Source organism: Heteronotia binoei, chromosome 2 (assembly GCF_032191835.1).
Source record: "Heteronotia binoei isolate CCM8104 ecotype False Entrance Well chromosome 2, APGP_CSIRO_Hbin_v1, whole genome shotgun sequence".
In the NCBI taxonomy this organism is placed as follows: Eukaryota; Metazoa; Chordata; class Lepidosauria; order Squamata; family Gekkonidae; genus Heteronotia; species Heteronotia binoei.
Genome location: NC_083224.1, coordinates 190979977 through 190996297, shown reverse-complemented (window position 1 = coordinate 190996297; position 16321 = coordinate 190979977). Strand labels below are relative to the sequence as shown.

Below are 16321 nucleotides of genomic sequence, written 5' to 3'. Positions count from 1 at the left end.
TAAAAGTTGCAGCTTTGACCTCTTACATGTTGGGTCTCTGGGCTGTTTCTTTCCTGGCAAACCTGAAGCTCAATACAATGAACGCTGTGGAAAATTCCTTTCCTTATCCCTGGAACAGTTATAAGTACTGTGGTGTGAGCTTGTAAAATCTCCAAAGAGAAGGTTTTATCTGTTCTTACCTAAAAGGTAAAGGTGCAAGCACCAATCATTTTCAACTCTGGGGTGACATTGCTTTCACGTTTTCATGGCAGACTTTTTACAGGGTGGTTTGCCATTGCCTTCCCGTCACCTACTTTCCCCCAGCAAGCTGGGGACTCATTTTACTGATCTCAGAAGGATGAAAGGCTGAGTCAACTTCGAGCTCGCTATCTGAAAACCCAGCTTCCACTGGGAATCGAACTCAGCTCGTGAGCAGAGGGCTCCCACTGCAGTACTGCAGCTTTACCACTCTGCACCACGGGGTTATTACCTACTGCTCATTAATTCCATGGTGTGCCCATGAGTTCTTATATTGTGAGAAAGGGAGAAAAGAACTTCTTTACCTTCTCTGTTCCATGCATAATTTTGTAAACCTCTTATTTATTTAATTTATATCCCACCATCCCCTGCAAGTTGCCTTTCTCAAAGCTAAAGAGCCTTAACCCTTTCTTCATAGGGAAAGCGTTGCATCCCCTTAATCATTCTCATTGCCCTTTTCTGCACTTTTCCCATGGTATATCTTTTTTTGAGGTACAGTGACCAGAACTGTTCAGTTTTTCAAATGTGGCTGCACCATCAATTTATACAGGGGCATTATGATACTGGCTGATTTTGTTCTCAGTTCCCTTCCTAATAATTCCCACCACAGCATTGGTCTTTCTTGTTGCCATGGCATGCTAGGTCAACATTTTCAGTGAGTTAACTACCATGACCCCAAGATCTCTCTTTGTCAGTTTCCACCAGTTCACACCCCATCAACTTGTATTTATAGCTAGGATTTTTGGCCGCAATGTGCATTACTTTGCACTTGCCCACACTGAACCTCATATGCCACGTTAACGCCCACTTGCCCAGCCTTGACAGATCCCTCTGGACTGCCTCACAATTCTCCCTGGTTCTCACTGCCCTGAACAACTTAAGTGTCATCTGCAAACTTAGCCACTTCACTGCTTACTCCCAACTCCAAATCATTAACTTAAAAAACACCGACCTAGTATTGAGCCCTGTGATACCCCACTGCTTACTACCCTCCACTGTGAACACTGCCCATTTATACTCACTCTGTCTCCTGTCAACCAGTTTTTAATCCATAAGAGGACTTGTCCTTTTGTCCTATGATTACTAAAAGAGATCCTGTTAATTAACCAGTTTTTAATCCGTAAGAGGACTTGTCTTATCCCATGATTACTAAAAATGAAAGCAACAAAAGCACCATGCAGGAAACAGGTTGAGACTGAGACAAAGAACCAACATTTATTTAATCATCTTCCATTGTTCCCAAAAAGCAATAATTCAGCAAAAGCCAAACACGAAGTATCTAAAGACGGCAGCACTTGGACACATTAAGAACACAGCTATGAAGAAAAAGTGTAGTTCTGGATGTCTTAAGTTTCACCTCAGACTTTATGTAGACCACAGACATTACGTCTCTTTTAAAATTCCATGAGATCATGCCAAGTAATTCAGAGCAAGCCAAGGAGAATATCTGGCCACAAAGACAGCAGCTGGCTTTTCTGCATCTTTTCACAACCTCCAGAAACCAGAAGAAAGATCCTCCTCATTTAGTCCAGCTGACTTTGGGGATGTCATAATGTTCTGTCAGAGTGTCCAGATGCCTGTTAAAGTCCTACAGGAGGGGTGAAAAGAAGGGGTGTGTGTGAAAGAGGGGTAAGAACAGAAGACAAGGCCAGAGGCTCTACTTCTCTAAGAGACCAATCCCCTTTTCAAGGGCACAGGGCTATTTTAGCATTGTCTTATGCCAGAACATTTAAAGGAGACTGCACACGCTGCAGTTTGACTTCTGCTGTTTCCGTTACCCCACTTTCCAAATGCAACATTTCAGAAAGGGATCACTTCAAAGCGTAATTTTGGAAAGGAAAGAAAACTCATTCTGCAACATCCTTAACATCCTGGTGATTTGCAGAGTATGCTGCCGTTTCAGACCAGCGGCTCACCTAGTCCCAGCATCTTGCTTTACGAAGCAGCCCAGGAGGCGCCCCTGGAAGCCCATGGGAAGGGGCCAAAGCCACCTTCTGCTGTGGTCCCAGATACTGGCACTCAAAGGGTTACTGTTTTTAATTGTGGAGGTTCTATTTAGTTATCACACCTAACAGCTATTTGTATGCAGCTTGAAGAAGCTTATTGCAAAACGGGCACAAGTCCAGTCCTGTCGCCTTATGGATTGCTGTCTGCACATATTCAAGATATTGGACTCAAATGAATAATTAATACGTTGACCCAAGATTCCTTTAAATCACTAACATTTTATTGTTGAAGAAGTAGGAACTGGCTGCTTGGGGACATGTTCCTTATACCACTGGGAAGTGTGATTAACTTCATCTTTTTGTAATAAAGACATGCTCTTTTTAATACAATTTGGATCATTGCTTAATTGTTTGGAGGCTGGTATCATGGTAGCTGTTTGCTTGGATTTTCTCTAACAGCTATTGTTAGCTATTGATATTGTCCCCTTAAAACTAGTGGCCCTCAATAGTGCCTGTGGCAATGAATTCCACAGTTAGTTATTCTATGAGCAGATAAAGACTTCAATTTGTCTGTTCTGAATCTACTGCCCATCCACTCCACCAGGAGCCCCCAAGTTCTAGTATTATAGAAAGGACAAAAAGTACTCATGCACTATAACATTCTCCAACACCTCAATCATTTTGATTGTTCTCCTCCCCCACCCCCAATTTACCCAGCACTACCATATCCTTTCTGAGATATGCTGACTAATACTGTATTTCAAACCTGGGGGCACCACAGATCTAGAAGCAGGCACTGCCACGGTGGCATTCTTCACTGAGTTGGCATTTTCACCATGGCCCCCAGAGTCTTGCTGGTTAGGCACTGCCAGTTCAGACCCCATCCACATATATTTAAAATTAGAAAAATTGGCCTTAATGTGCACCATGTTACACTTACTCACAATGAATCCCACTGGGGGCTGTATTGCCCACTCCCCCAGTCTGTAGAGACCTTTTAGAAGCTCTTCATAGTCCACTATGCTTTGCCCCCTCCTGAGCCATCTGATGTGATCGGTCTGGGCAAACAGTACTAGGAGCTCCCTGAACCAGCTGCAGAAGTGCCCCTCCTACACCAGATGTGGCCAGGCTGTTAACACAGCCCTTGTGCTTTACAAGCAGCATCTCACCTCAACTCGCTGTTTGTGGGTCTTGGAGGCTTTCTTCAAAATCCGTTCCATTTGCTACAAAACAGAAGAGATGGTCAGTTACCTCCATGGAGTCATAAGAACATTTATTTATTTATTTTATTTACGTTATATTTATATCCCACCCATTCCATACAGACTCAAGGCAGCTAACAGCATAAAACAGACAGTAAAAAAAAGACATTAAAACAATAAGTTAATATTAAAACATCATAATGTTAAAACATATTAAAGTTAAAATATTAATATTAAAACAATAAAGCAATCAGATAAAGAGAAGATAAGAGAAGCCATGTTGGATCAGGCCAATGGCCCATCCAATCCAGTACTCCCTGTCACACAGTGGCTGAAAAACAAACCCAAGTGCCATCAGGAGGTCCATCAGTTGGGCCAGGAAACTAGAAGCCCTCACCCTGTTGCCACTCCCAAGCACCAAGAATACAGAGCATCACTGCCCCAGACATAAGAACATAAGAGAAGCCATGTTGGATCAGGCCAATGGCCCATCCAGTCCAACACTCTGTGTCACACAGTGGCAAAGGAGGTCCATCAGTGGGGCCTGGATGCTAGAAGCCCTCCCACTGTTGCCCCCCAAGTACCAAGAATACAGAGCATCACTGCCCCAGACATAAGAACATAAGAAGTCATGTTGGATCAGGCCAATGGCCCATCCAGTCCAACACTCTGTTTCACACAGTAGGCAAAGAAACCAGGTGCCATCAGGAGGTCCATCAGTGGGGCCAGGACACTAGAAGCCCTCCCACTGTGCTCCCCCGACAAGCACCAAGAATACAGAGCATCACTGCCCCAGAGAGAGAGTTCCAACAATACGCTGTGGCTAATAGCCACGGATGGACCTCTGCTCCAGATGTTGATCCAACCCCCTCTTGAAGCTGTCTATGCTTGCAGCCACTGCCATCTTCTGTGGCCGAGTCCAGGCCCTTGCTGACGGAGGCTTGCATGCCATGGCTCCGGGGAAAAAGGTGTGGGGGGTTGTTCTCTCCATCACCCCACCTGGCTACGGCCACTTCTTTCAGAAGCCTCTTCGCACCTACCCGCTTCTCCTGCGTCTTCTCATAAGCCAGCTGTGCTGGAGTCCGCTTGTCCAGAGTCCGTTTCCTCTCCTCCTCCTGGTTTTTGCTGCTCACAGTCTGATCTACGATTTTGGCTTTATCTTTGTCTTTTTTCTTCTTCCTGCAAAGATAAAGGCATGATCGCATCTGCTGGGCAAATAAAACCCTTTTCCATTTTTGCTCCAGTAGTCAGACTCGATTGTGCGACTGAACAACAAAAAAAAGCTCACAGATTTTTAGGTTCCAGCTCACACAGTTTTGTCTTAGCTCAGGAAGGATGAACCCAGAGCACAATAATTGGTGCAGGAGCTCACAACTTTAATGCCAGCAGCTCACCAAGTAGAATTTTTGCTCGCAAGACTGCAACTTAGAGGGAACATTGGTGGCAGCCCTTTGTGATTCACTGCATGCTGGATCTGGGCTGGGGAGAGATGAGGTTGATGGCCGTTTGTTGATCACATTCAAGTTAGACTACTGAAAACAGCCCAGAAACTGCAACTGGTCCAAAATGCAGTGGCCAGCCTACTGTCAGGGGTGGTTACAAGGTCGATAGCCAATTAGGTACTGTGCTGATGGACAGGCATTGGTTACCTATCTATTTCCAGCCATAATTTAAAGTCCTGGTTCTTATTTATTTTAGTTGGCTGATATTCTGCTCTTTCTCACGAGTGGGCTCAGGCCAGAGAACAACAAGATTTAAAACAACAATTAATGCTTACAGATTAAAACCATAAATAACAATATAGTAAAACTATCACAACAATAATATACAACATGGGCGGCAATTCCAGCTGGGTACACTCAACATATCAGTACAGCTATAGGCCCAAAGAATACAACAATAAGATGGTAGTAATAAAAATAAGGTCACAGCAAAAGGATGCCTAAATAGGTAGAATATGGACAGCTGCTGCCTCAATCAAAGACCTGGAGGAATAGCTCCATCTTACAGGTGCCTATGAAACAGTAGTAGATCAGATATGGATCTCTATGGGGAGCTGATTCCACCAGGCCAGGACCAAGGCTGAAAAAGCCCTGGCCAAGACAAGACGGATGTCCTTAAGGCCCTGAACAGCTTGGCGGCCAGGGCACCAGCCAGGCAGGCACTTCTGTGCTATACTCCTGCAGAAGTGAGGGGGTCTCTTTTGTCTTTTGCTGATTGCAGTAGTCGTGGACAGGTTTACATCAGGACCACACAACATCCAGGCAAGAATAAAAGCATGAATAAAAGAGCATGAAACTGCAGGCTTGGCCAACCTTAAAAATCAGCAGTGGCTGAACATAGCCTAATTGAAATCCATAAACATAAACACAACAATAAAGAAGAGAGTTTAAAAATGAATCCCTGAAAAACAAACATGCTCTACCCTAAGCCTTGCATTGAGAAAACAAGGGATGAGAATCTCTTGCTGCATCTAAGGCAGGGGTGTCAAACTAATTTGTTATGTTGGCTGGACCTGACATAAACGAGACCTTGTCAGGCCACACCATGTGTGTCATAAAACGTAATGCCAAGTAGCAGAGATATAAACTTAGCACTCATGGGTCTTAAAGGTGCTTTCTTTGTATCTCTCCCTTGTGATCCAGGAAGCTCTGGCTCTTTCCTTCCTTCCCCGAGGGCCCAGGAGGGAGAGGAGCCTCAGTCAATAGAAAAGAGAGGCTTGGCTCAGTAGCTCTGCTATGCAACTGAGAAATACTATCCCTCCTCCCCAAGGGAGGAGGCTGAGCCAATGGAAAAAGTAGAGGCTTTGCTCTGTAACTCCTGTGCAATTGAGCAAGCCTGGCAAAGCAAGGTGTGATGCAGAAGGAAGCAAGAGAGAGGGAGAAGGAAGCAGATGATAGCCAGTTGCTTGGGGGCCTGATAGGTGCCCCCCGGGGTCCTGACTTGGCCCCGAAGCCGCATGTATGACACTCCTGTTCTAAGGGAATAAAAGGAAAGGAAACATTCTAAATAAATTTAATGAGACTGACTTAGCTGCAGCCTGAGAAATGTTCTGTGTGGAGTGGAAGGGGGAGGTCTGTTTTGTTGAACCACCTGACACTTAACCGCCACCAAAGGGAAGTAGGGTTGCCAAGTCCAATTCAAGAAATATTTGGGGACTTTGGGGGTGGAGTCACGAGACTTTGAGGTGGAGCCAAGAGCAAAGTTGTGACAAGTTCTGGCCATTACATCTAAAGGGACTGCACACCTTTTCAATGCCTTCCCTCCACTGGAAACACACTTCCTTTGGGGGTTCATAGAACTGGACCCCCTGGTCCAATCTGTTTGAAACTTGGAGGGTGTTCTAAGGAGAGGCAGCAGATGCTATGCTGCAAATTTGGTGCCTCTACGACACCCCCCCCCCAAGCCCCAGATACCCGCGGATCAATTCTCCATGATCCCCTATGGGAAACGTTCTCCATGGGGAACAACGGACTGCCGGCAGACATCCCCCACCTGCTTTATGTTGACCCTGAAGTGGAAGGCGGGGCTCCAAACCGGGAGATGCCCTGCCCCACCTGGGGATTGGCAACCCTAGGGGGAAGCAACTAGGGGAGCGGAAGGGGCGAGCCCCCTCCAGGCAGTGTCCGTCCGCAAGCCCCCGCAGCCCACTTCACCTCGGAGCGGGAAGGTTTCAGCTGCGAGCGAGGACACCCCCCCCCCCCCCGGCCTGCTGCAGCGAGGAGCCCAGAGGGGTCGGCCGAGGAAGGAAGGAAGGAAGGCAGGCCCACGAGAGCCTCAGCTGCAGCAGGCAGGCAGGCCCCGGATGGACGTAGGGCGCACCCACCGCTTGCCTGGCGCTGCGACGCCGCCGCCCTTGATGCGCAGAGGGCCGGACTGCACCGCCTCGTAGTCGGCCATCGCCACCCCTCTTCTCTTCCGGGTCGGCGGGGGCGCCCAATAGGCCCCCAGAAAACAAGCGGCGGCCGGAAGAGCGCCGCGGGAACTTCCGGGTGCGGATGCCTCGTCCCTCCACCTGATTGGCCGCCGCTCCCTGCTGTCTCTGGGCAACAGGTTGCCATGGCGCTGAGACCCCCCCCCCTCCAAAGCAGAATCAACCCCTGAGGAGGGGGAAGAACTTAAGAGAAACGAAGGATTAATGAAGGAGGATAGGGAAATAGCTGAGAAGTTGAATGCATTTTTTGCCTGTGTCTTCACTGTGGAAGATGAGAAGTGTTTGTCCACTCCAGAACCGCTAATTTTGGAAGGGGTGTTGAAAGACCTGAGCCAGATTGAGGTGACAAGAGAGGAGGTCCTACAACTGATAGACGAATTAAAAACTAATAAGTCACCAGGTCCGGATGGCATACATCCGAGAGTTCTGAAAGAACTCAAAGTTGAACTTGTGGATCTTCTGACAAAAATATGTAATTTCATTGAAATCTGCCTGTGTTTCTGCGGACTGGAAGGTAGCAAATGTCACCCCCATCTTTAAAAAGGGTGCCAGAGGAGATCTAGAATTACAGGCCAGTCAGTCTGATTTCAATACCGGGAAAGTTGGTAGAAAGCATTATCAAGGACAGAATGAGTAGGCACATTGATGAACACGAGTTATTGAGGAAGACTCAGCATGGGTTCTGTAAGGGAAGATCTTGCCTCACTAACCTGTTACATTTCTTTGAGGGGGTGAACAAACATGTGGACAAACGAGACCCAATAGACGTTTACCTTGACTTCCAGAAAGCTTTTGATTTAAGTTCCTCATCAAAGGCTCCTTAGTAAACGTGAGAGTCATGGAGTAAAAGGAAGGTCCTCTTGTGGATCAAAAACTGGCTAATTAATAGGAAGCAGAGAATGAGTATAAATGGGCCATCTTCGCACTGGAAGATGGTGGAGTGCTGCAGGGCTCAGTACTGGGTCCCCTGCTCTTTAACTTGTTCATAAATGATCTGGAGTTGAGAGTAAGCAGTGAAGTGGCCATGTTTGCAGATGACACTAAATTGTTCAGGGTGGAGAGAATCAGAGAGGATTGTGAGGTACTCCAAAGGGATCTGTTGAGGCTGGGTGAGTGGGCGTCAACGTAGCAGATAAGGTTCAATGTGGCCAAGTGCAAAGTAATGCACATTGGGGCCAAGAATCCCAGCTACAAATACAAGTTGATGGGGTGTGAACTGGCAGAGACTGACCAAGAGAGAGATCTTGGGGTCATTGTAGATAACTCACTGAAAATGTCAAGATAGTGTGCAATTGTAATAAAAAAGGCCAACGCCATGTTGGGAATTATTAGGAAGGGAATTGAAAACAAATCAGCCAGTATCATAATGCCCCTGTATAAATTGATGGTGCAGTCTCATTTGGAATACTGTGTACAATTCTGGTCACCGCACCTCAAAAAGGATATTATAGCATTGGAAAAAGTGCAGAAAAGGGCAACTAGAATGATTTAAGGTTTGGAACACTTTCCCTATGAAGAAAGGTTAAAATGCTTGGGGCTCTTTACCTTGGAGAAATGTCAACTGCGGGGTGACATGATAGAGGTTTACAAGATTATGCATGGGATGGAGAAAGTAGAGAAAGAAGTACTTTTCTCCCTTTCTCACAATACAAGAACTCGTGGGCATTCAATGAAATTGCTGAGCAGTCAGGTTAAAACGGATAAAAGGAAGTACTTCTTCACCCAAAGGGTGATTAACATGTGGAATTCACTGCCACAGGAGGTGGCGGCAGCTACAAGCATAGTCAGCTTTAACATGGCTTCTCTTATGTTCTTATGTTGGATCAGGCCAATGGCCCATCCAGTCCAACACTCTGTGTCACACAGTGGCCAAAAAACCCAGGTGCCATCAGGAGGCCCATCAGTGGGGTCAGGACACTAGAAGCCCTTCCACTGTGCCCCCCACCCAAGCACCAAGACTACAGAGCATCACTGCCCCAGAAAGAAGAACATAAGAGAAGCTTTGTTGGATCAGGCCAATGGCCCCTCCAGTCCAACACTCTGTGTCACACATGGGCCAATGCTCCATATTTTTATCCAATCCCCTCTTGAAGCTGTCTGTGCTTGTAGCCGCCGTCACCTCCTGTTGCAGTGAGTTCTACACGGGGAGGCTCCTTGGGCTTGGGCTGCTCTAGACCTTTCACACTGCCCTGGCAGGGTTGCCAACCCCCAGGTGGGGGCAGGGGATCCCTGGGTTGGAGGCCCTCCTCCCGTTTCAGGTTCATCAGAACGTGGGGGGGGAGGGAAATATCTGTTGGGCACTACATTATTCCCTGTGGAGACGGATTCCCATAGAGTTTAATGGAGAATTGATCTGGGGCTCTTGGGGGGAGCTGTTTTTTGAGATAGAGGCACCAAATTTTCAGCATAGCATCCGATGCCTCTTCCCAAAACACCCTCCAAGTTTCAAAAGGATTGGAGCAGGGGATCCAATTCTATAAGCCCCAAAAGGAGGTGCCCCTATTCTTCATTATTTCCAGTGGAGGGAAGGCATTGAAAAGGTGTGCGGTCCCTTTAAATGTGCTGGCCAGCACTCCTTTTGGGGTTCAATCATGCTTCTCACAACCTTGCTCCTGGCTCCACCCCCAGTGTCTCCTGGCTCCACCCCCAAAGTCCCCAGATATTTCTTGAATGCGACTTGACAACCCTACGCCTTGGGGATGCCACGAACCCTGGCTCTGCAGGGTTTGTGCTGCAGCTGGGGCCACCCACCCACACAGCAGAGGAGAAGGGAGCGGCAATTCAATTTAATAATAAGTTTTATTTATACCCCGCTGAGGCAGGCTCATCATTTAAAACCCTGGGGATCACCAAGGGCCCAAATGCCGTGGCCGGTGCCACAAGACGGGGAGGCCTTGGTTTGAGGGGGGGAGGTGTGTATGATCTGAGAGCGGCTTTGGGGTGAGCAGTTCCAAAAACCCCAAGGAGCCCTGCTTGGGAAAGGAACCACATTTTGTTACCATGGTAGTAGATCTATGACAGGGAGGGGGGACAGCCATAGACATTATATGTAATTTGATAAATGGCTTTGTGGTGACCAAAAGGACAAAGGCTGAGGGTCCATCTGTGGAAACTGCAACAAATTTTGGAAGTTCTGCAGTGTCTTTCAGTGTTCTGAGATGGAAGACTGCAATTCAGCGTTAAAGATTTTGGTTCCAACTTGGATAAAGCTATCGTGAAATGAAGTTCATACCAGTTTCCCCATTAGCTGGAACTATATCATTTTGCGGCTGGAACTACAGAATTTGAGACCAATTTCACACTAGACCTTTAATCCTGGTTTAGCCCTGTCCCCAAACTGACATTCTACACTAGAATCAGAGAAACCAACTCTATGACTCTTATGATTTTAGTGTAGAATGTCAGCTTGGGGACAGGGCTAAACCAGGATTAAAAGACTAGTGCAAAATTGGTCGGACTGTTTTACTTGTAGCAAGAACTATTGATTTGGTACTATTGTGGGCTTGTGGCTGGAATGATCAAGTATCTGCAAGCATCATGATTAAGTTGGGTTTTTAGGAAAGGTAGGCACCCACTGAGGAAGTTACATAAGCAGTCTCTCTGCAACAGACATTTTGTATTAGATACTCCGCCCTAGTTTGAAGACTGATGGACTGAGTTTATTTGTCTTCTGTGCACATATTAGCTTTAAATTTGTGGTAGTTTTTTACAGTTTAATACATTATTTGAATATTTGTTTAATTTGTTTATTTGGTTGAATAATATTTTGAGGCTTGGTTTAGGGGGGGGGTTCCTTTTTATGGGATTCAGCCTCCAGATGGCAGCTGGAGAGCCCCTCTAAGAAAAGCAGGACCAAAATAAAAGAATGGGTTAAATAAATAAGCAATAAATAAATTGGACCCACTGTTGGGACTGCCAGCTTCCAGGCCTGACCTAGAGATCCTTCGGTTGCCAGCCTCCAGGTACCAGCTGGAGATCCCCCTGGTTGCAAAATATGACAGCATGCATTGGTTTGTCTAAAAAAATAGATTTATTTTTGTATTTAGGCATTGTGCAACTTCCACCACAGGAATGTTGAGAACATCTGGCAACGCCAGGAATAGACAAAGGTATCTTTTGGGGCAAGGGAAGTGTGAGCTTTTGGAGCCCCTGGGATTAGAGTCTGCTATTTTAAAAAAGATCAGTGCTTGTAGCTGACTGTACAATTCAGCCCTATAAACATACGTGCCTCCCCCACCCTTAAAACAGACAGGAGGTTCTGTGGGAAATCATTTAGAATCATTCTGATCATAACTTATTTCTCTGCTAGGCTCCACAGAATTAACGAAACATCCCCCCCCCCAATTAAAAAAACCTTCCTACTCTTGCTATAGATCTCTTCCCCCAAGCCCCTGCACATTTCCCACCCATCAGAAGCAATGAGAAGACAGGTCAGTTCTCTACCCCGCAGGAGTCAGTCATGAAGAGAAACTGCCATCTCCCTCTCCTCCGCATAGGCACTGGGTGGGTCAGATTCAGAGAGAAGAGAGAGAGAGAGAGAAGGTGCGGAGCCCCCACAAGCAACAACAGTCCAGGAAGCTTAGTCAGTCCAGGTGGCCACGCGAGGGCTGCATCCCTCAGAGAAGGGCACATCGGAAAAGGCTGCTTTTCTTCTGCTGCTCTGGGTTGATCTTCACCCCCTGGCTGCACCCTTGAGGGCTGTTGCCTTCCTAGACAGTCGGACAAATGACAGAAATTGGGTGAGCGGCTGTGACTGAGAGGCAGAGCATCTGCTTGGCATGCAGGAGTCCCCAGGTTCGATCCCAGGCATTTCCGATTAAAAGATCTAGCAATAGATGATGGGGAAAACCTCCACCTGTAACTCTGGAGAGCCGCAGCCTAAGTAGGTAATGCTGCTGATCTGGATGGGCCACAGTTCTGATTCAGTTTAAGGCGGCTTCGTGTGTTACTGGAAAGTGCATACACGAACCTTTTGTATGGCTTAGCTTACTTCCTCAAGTCAGCCTATTTGTCCTTCTGCAGCGAACTGTGCTCTGGATTCTGGGTACGCATGTGGATTTTGGGGCTGGACGGAAGACAGACCTGCTTCTCAGCAGGCCTCAATGCCTTCGTTGCCAACGCCACCTACTCAAAGCCGTTCCAGCCCCGTCCTCCTAGTGAATCACCCATTGCTGTGCCTTGGAAGGGGACAAGCACCAGCTTCTCACTTCTCAACTGGACTCCTGACAGATTCTCAGGCGTTCAGGGAATCTCTTAATTCCCACAGCTGCCAGGCCTGGTGGCAGAGCCTGGGCTCCGAAGGCTTCAGCCCCCAGGCTCGGTGTCCTGCCTCTCGAGTTGAAAGATCTCAGGTAGTAAAAAAGGTAAAGGTTTTGTTGGAAAATAACCTGCTCAGCCTGAGACTCTGCAGAGTTGCTGCCAGTCAGAGCAGACAATACTGGCTTCATGGGTCAAAGGTGGGATCTGGCTCATATGGGTCAGCACCAGTGTTCCCTCTAAGCTGAGTTAGTGTGAGCTAGCTCATATTTTTAGCATCCGGCTCACAAATTTTTGTCTCAGCTCAGGAAAAATGGCCCCAGAGCACACTAATTGATACAGCAGCTCACAACTTTAATACCAGTAGCTCACAAAGTAGAATTTTTGCTCACAAGACTCTGCAGTTTAGACGGAACATCGGCCAGCGCCCTGGCCAACGAGAGGCTGTTTTAACCTGCAACTGAGACATCTTTCTGCCCAAAGGGGTTTCATTGCAAGTAGCAAACTCACCAGTTTCTTGTCCATTTTTGCTTTGATGTCTCTTGCAAGGGTAAAAAATGCCTAAAATGTTAAAAAGAAACGTTAACGTGTTAAAAGGACAGGAGAACTGCTCTGCTGCGAAGGGCTCTTCTCCCCCCCTTCCCAGCTGACCTCTCCGGAGTTCTTCCCATGTCTTCCACAAGCTCACTATCTGGCCTAGAGGGCAGGCACAAACACAAACAGATCAAGAAATCAGATACGTTTGTCAGTCCCCCAGCAGATCTGCTGACATGCCAAGAAGACAATCCCTGCGGTCCGCAGGGGAGATCGACAGACCTTAGCGAAGCACAAGAGTGGGCGGTCAGCAAGCGATGCGGGGGCCTCACTGGGTGCAAATGCTCCTCAGCATCCCCCCCAAGGAGCTGAAGAGGAACTTCCACTGTTGGGCAGAGAAGTGTCCGGGGCTTATACTCTGAATGCTACTCGGTCTCTTGGATTGAATAAAAAGGCTGCAAATGGCTGCCACTGCAGCTTCGCGGTCCGGTTCTAGGAGGCAGGGTTTTTTCGTAGGAAGACCCCAGCAGGAGCTCATTTGCTGGCCCGTGGGCTCCGGCAGAAACAAGCCCTGTTGTTAAGAGGCCCCTTGCCTTGACAGGGGCAATGATTGTGCTGTCAGTCATCTGCACACCTCCAAAGCCAGCCAGGGTTTGTTTTGAACAGGTGACTGCCTCCAAGGCCCATCGAGCTATTTCTCTGATGCCTTAAGGCTGCAGCTGTCCTGGGCAGAAGAGGGAGGTTTCCAGCGCCCTTACCCCAAGACCTGTTTTTTGGAGATGCCAAGGAAGGACCTGTGGCCATCTGCATGCGAACAGCCACTCTGCCACCAAGCCAGGCACTGTGGCTTTCTCGACTCTCAAAGACGACTGAATCACTGGCCACACACACACACACACTTCTAAGCAGAAACCTTCCAAACATTTGCATGGACATTACATATTCTTACAGTTGGCTGAGCAACGTTACAGAACCTGCTACCCCCAGGAATCTGAAGAGGAGTCCTAACGGAATATGCCCATTGGACTTCTCAGGGTCCAGAACTATTCGATCATAGCGAGCTTCCTGGTTCCAGCTCTCAAAGGGATCCTGTTTCAGACTTGCAGCACTCCAGAGTGTGTCCTTTTCGGCCTCAGCCGTCACCGGGGAGGTCAGAAGCCTTTCTATGTTGTAGGGACTGGCAGAACTTCTTAAAATCTCCATTGGCTTTTGACAGAGGTCTCCTGAGGAGGGGTCAAGCGACCTGTTCTTGGAGACCGCTCATAGCTATGGTACTGGATGCCACCCAGATGTGGCAGGGAGCTTCTACCCGCTCATTGCCAGAAGATGTGCAAAGGGCTGTCAGGCAAATGAGCAGGGCGGTGGGATTCCCCCTGCCCATCTGTCTCCCATCCCGTTTGCTGGCCAAGAATGCCCCTGAGGGCAGCCCCTGCCCTGGCCTTCAATGCTGCATTCAGCACCCTGCGGCATGGACAGTGCAAACCAAAGAGGAGGAGCCCAGAACGTGAGGCTGCAGGACAGTACGAGCTGCACAGTCTCCTGCCCACCTGCACATGGGAAAGAGCAGCGTCTTTGTCATGCTAGGTGACATCCAGGTACCACTGAAGAGAGGGTAGCAAACAAAGCTGGACAAAAACACGGATCTTCCTGTCGCACAGGCAATGGGGGCTCTGCTTCCCTGCAAAGCAGCCAGGTGTTCACCCCCGGTTCTCTCTGCTAATGGACTGGATCCAAGAGTTCTGCTCGGCTAGTGCCGGCACTCTCCTCTCTACAAGGACCTCCTGCGTCAGGAAATGATTCCTCATAGCACAGGAAAGCCCTGCTGGTGGGCCTCCGGATGGCCCCACCTGGGTTTTGGTCTCTGTGTGACACGGAGTGTCGGGCTGGATGGGCCACTGGCCTGATCCAACATGGCTTCTCTTATGTTCTTCTGTCTGGGGCAGTGGTGCTCTGTATTCGTAGTGCTTGGAGGGGGCACAGTGGGGGGGCTTCTGGTGTCCTGGTCTCACTGATGGACCTCCTGATGGCCCCTGGGTTTTTTGGCCATTGTGTGACACAGAGTGTTGGACTGGATGGGCCATTGGCCTGATCCAGCATGGCTTCTCTTATGTTCTTCTGTCTGGGGCAGTGATGCTGTGTATTCTTGGTGCTTGGGAGGGGCAACAGTGGAAGGGCTTCTAGTGTCCTGGCCCCACTGATGGACCTCCTGATGGCACCTGGGTTTTTTGGCCACTGTGTGACACAGAGTGTCGGACTGGGTGGGCCACTGGCCTGATCCAACATGGCTTCTCTTATGTCCTTCTGTTTGGGGCAGTGATGCTCTGTATTCTTGGGGCTTGGGGGGGGCACAGTGGGGGGGCTTCTAGTTTCCTGGCCCCACTGATGGATCTCCTGAAGGCACCTGGGTTTTTTGGCCACTGTGTGACACAGAGTGTTGGACTGGGTGGCCCATTGGCCTGATCCAACATGGCTTCTCTTATGTTCTTATGAACAAAACTCTGTACGGTCCAACCCACTGACCAGAAAGTTGTCCAGGCTTGACCTTGGGATCCTACCCATTATCTGGAGGTGGATGCTTGGCAGGGCCTCAATTTCACAAGAAAATATATTTCTAGTATTGGAAGACACCTCAGCATAAAGACAAAAAGTCAAGACTTACATTCTCTATATTAATGTTTGCCTTTGCGCTCGTCTCCATGAACTTAATTCCAAAGCTAAGGGCCAGCTGGAGAAAAAGGAGAGATCACAGGTCAGCGACACGGCCACAGTGGGGCGGGGGCTGGCCCTCCCCTCTCACAGCCCCTGAGAAAGTGGCCGCAGCAGGGAGAAACGTGGCAACTGCTCCAAACCACACCCACAGCCCTTGCCTCTGAATGGGTGCATGTCCTAAGCAAAGGCAGTAGGCAGACTGGACGTTACATTAGGGTTGTCTTAATTATGACCCTGAAGAAACACGCCTGTCACAGAAGCTGCTCCTGCCCTGGGAGCGAGGCACCTTCCAGCCCAGGCCTCTTGAGAAGCCAAGGGACCAGCTCAAATCTGATGCTGGGAATTCCATGAAGGAGAAAGGGCCACGGGGACAAGCCCTGCCCCAGAAGTCACTGAGGGAGTAAGGCCCTCAGAGCGGCCCCCAGCTCACCCCCTTCTCACCTTCTCTCCTTGCTCTCGGGACACCTGCCGCTTGGGATTCATGTCGCATTTGTTTCCAAGGA

The 16321-nt window shown here is 48.5% G+C and overlaps 2 protein-coding genes across 2 annotated transcripts in view; both read right to left on the bottom strand.

Annotated features, from left to right (window-relative positions):
• Positions 1-1426: 1426 nt before the first annotated feature.
• FAM32A (family with sequence similarity 32 member A) lies at positions 1427-7396 on the bottom strand. Its single transcript, XM_060232743.1, has 4 exons — positions 7212-7396; positions 4426-4564; positions 3353-3406; positions 1427-1825 (listed from the first exon to the last, which is right to left on the bottom strand). The coding sequence occupies exons 1-4, from the start codon at positions 7283-7285 to the stop codon at positions 1757-1759; spliced, it is 336 nt and encodes a 111-aa protein (XP_060088726.1). The 5' UTR covers positions 7286-7396; the 3' UTR covers positions 1427-1756.
• A 3934-nt stretch (positions 7397-11330) lies between these two features.
• Positions 11331-16321, bottom strand: part of RAB8A (RAB8A, member RAS oncogene family) — a 9839-nt gene continuing 4848 nt past the window's right edge. Inside the window, exons 5-8 of the mRNA XM_060232742.1 lie at positions 16260-16321; positions 15769-15834; positions 13086-13136; positions 11331-12028 (exon numbers count right to left, since the gene is read on the bottom strand). The exon at positions 16260-16321 is cut by the window's right edge and continues 28 nt beyond it. Coding sequence (XP_060088725.1) covers positions 11936-12028; positions 13086-13136; positions 15769-15834; positions 16260-16321 — 272 coding nt within the window. The 3' untranslated portion in view covers positions 11331-11935. The remainder of the gene's footprint in view (positions 12029-13085; positions 13137-15768; positions 15835-16259) is intronic.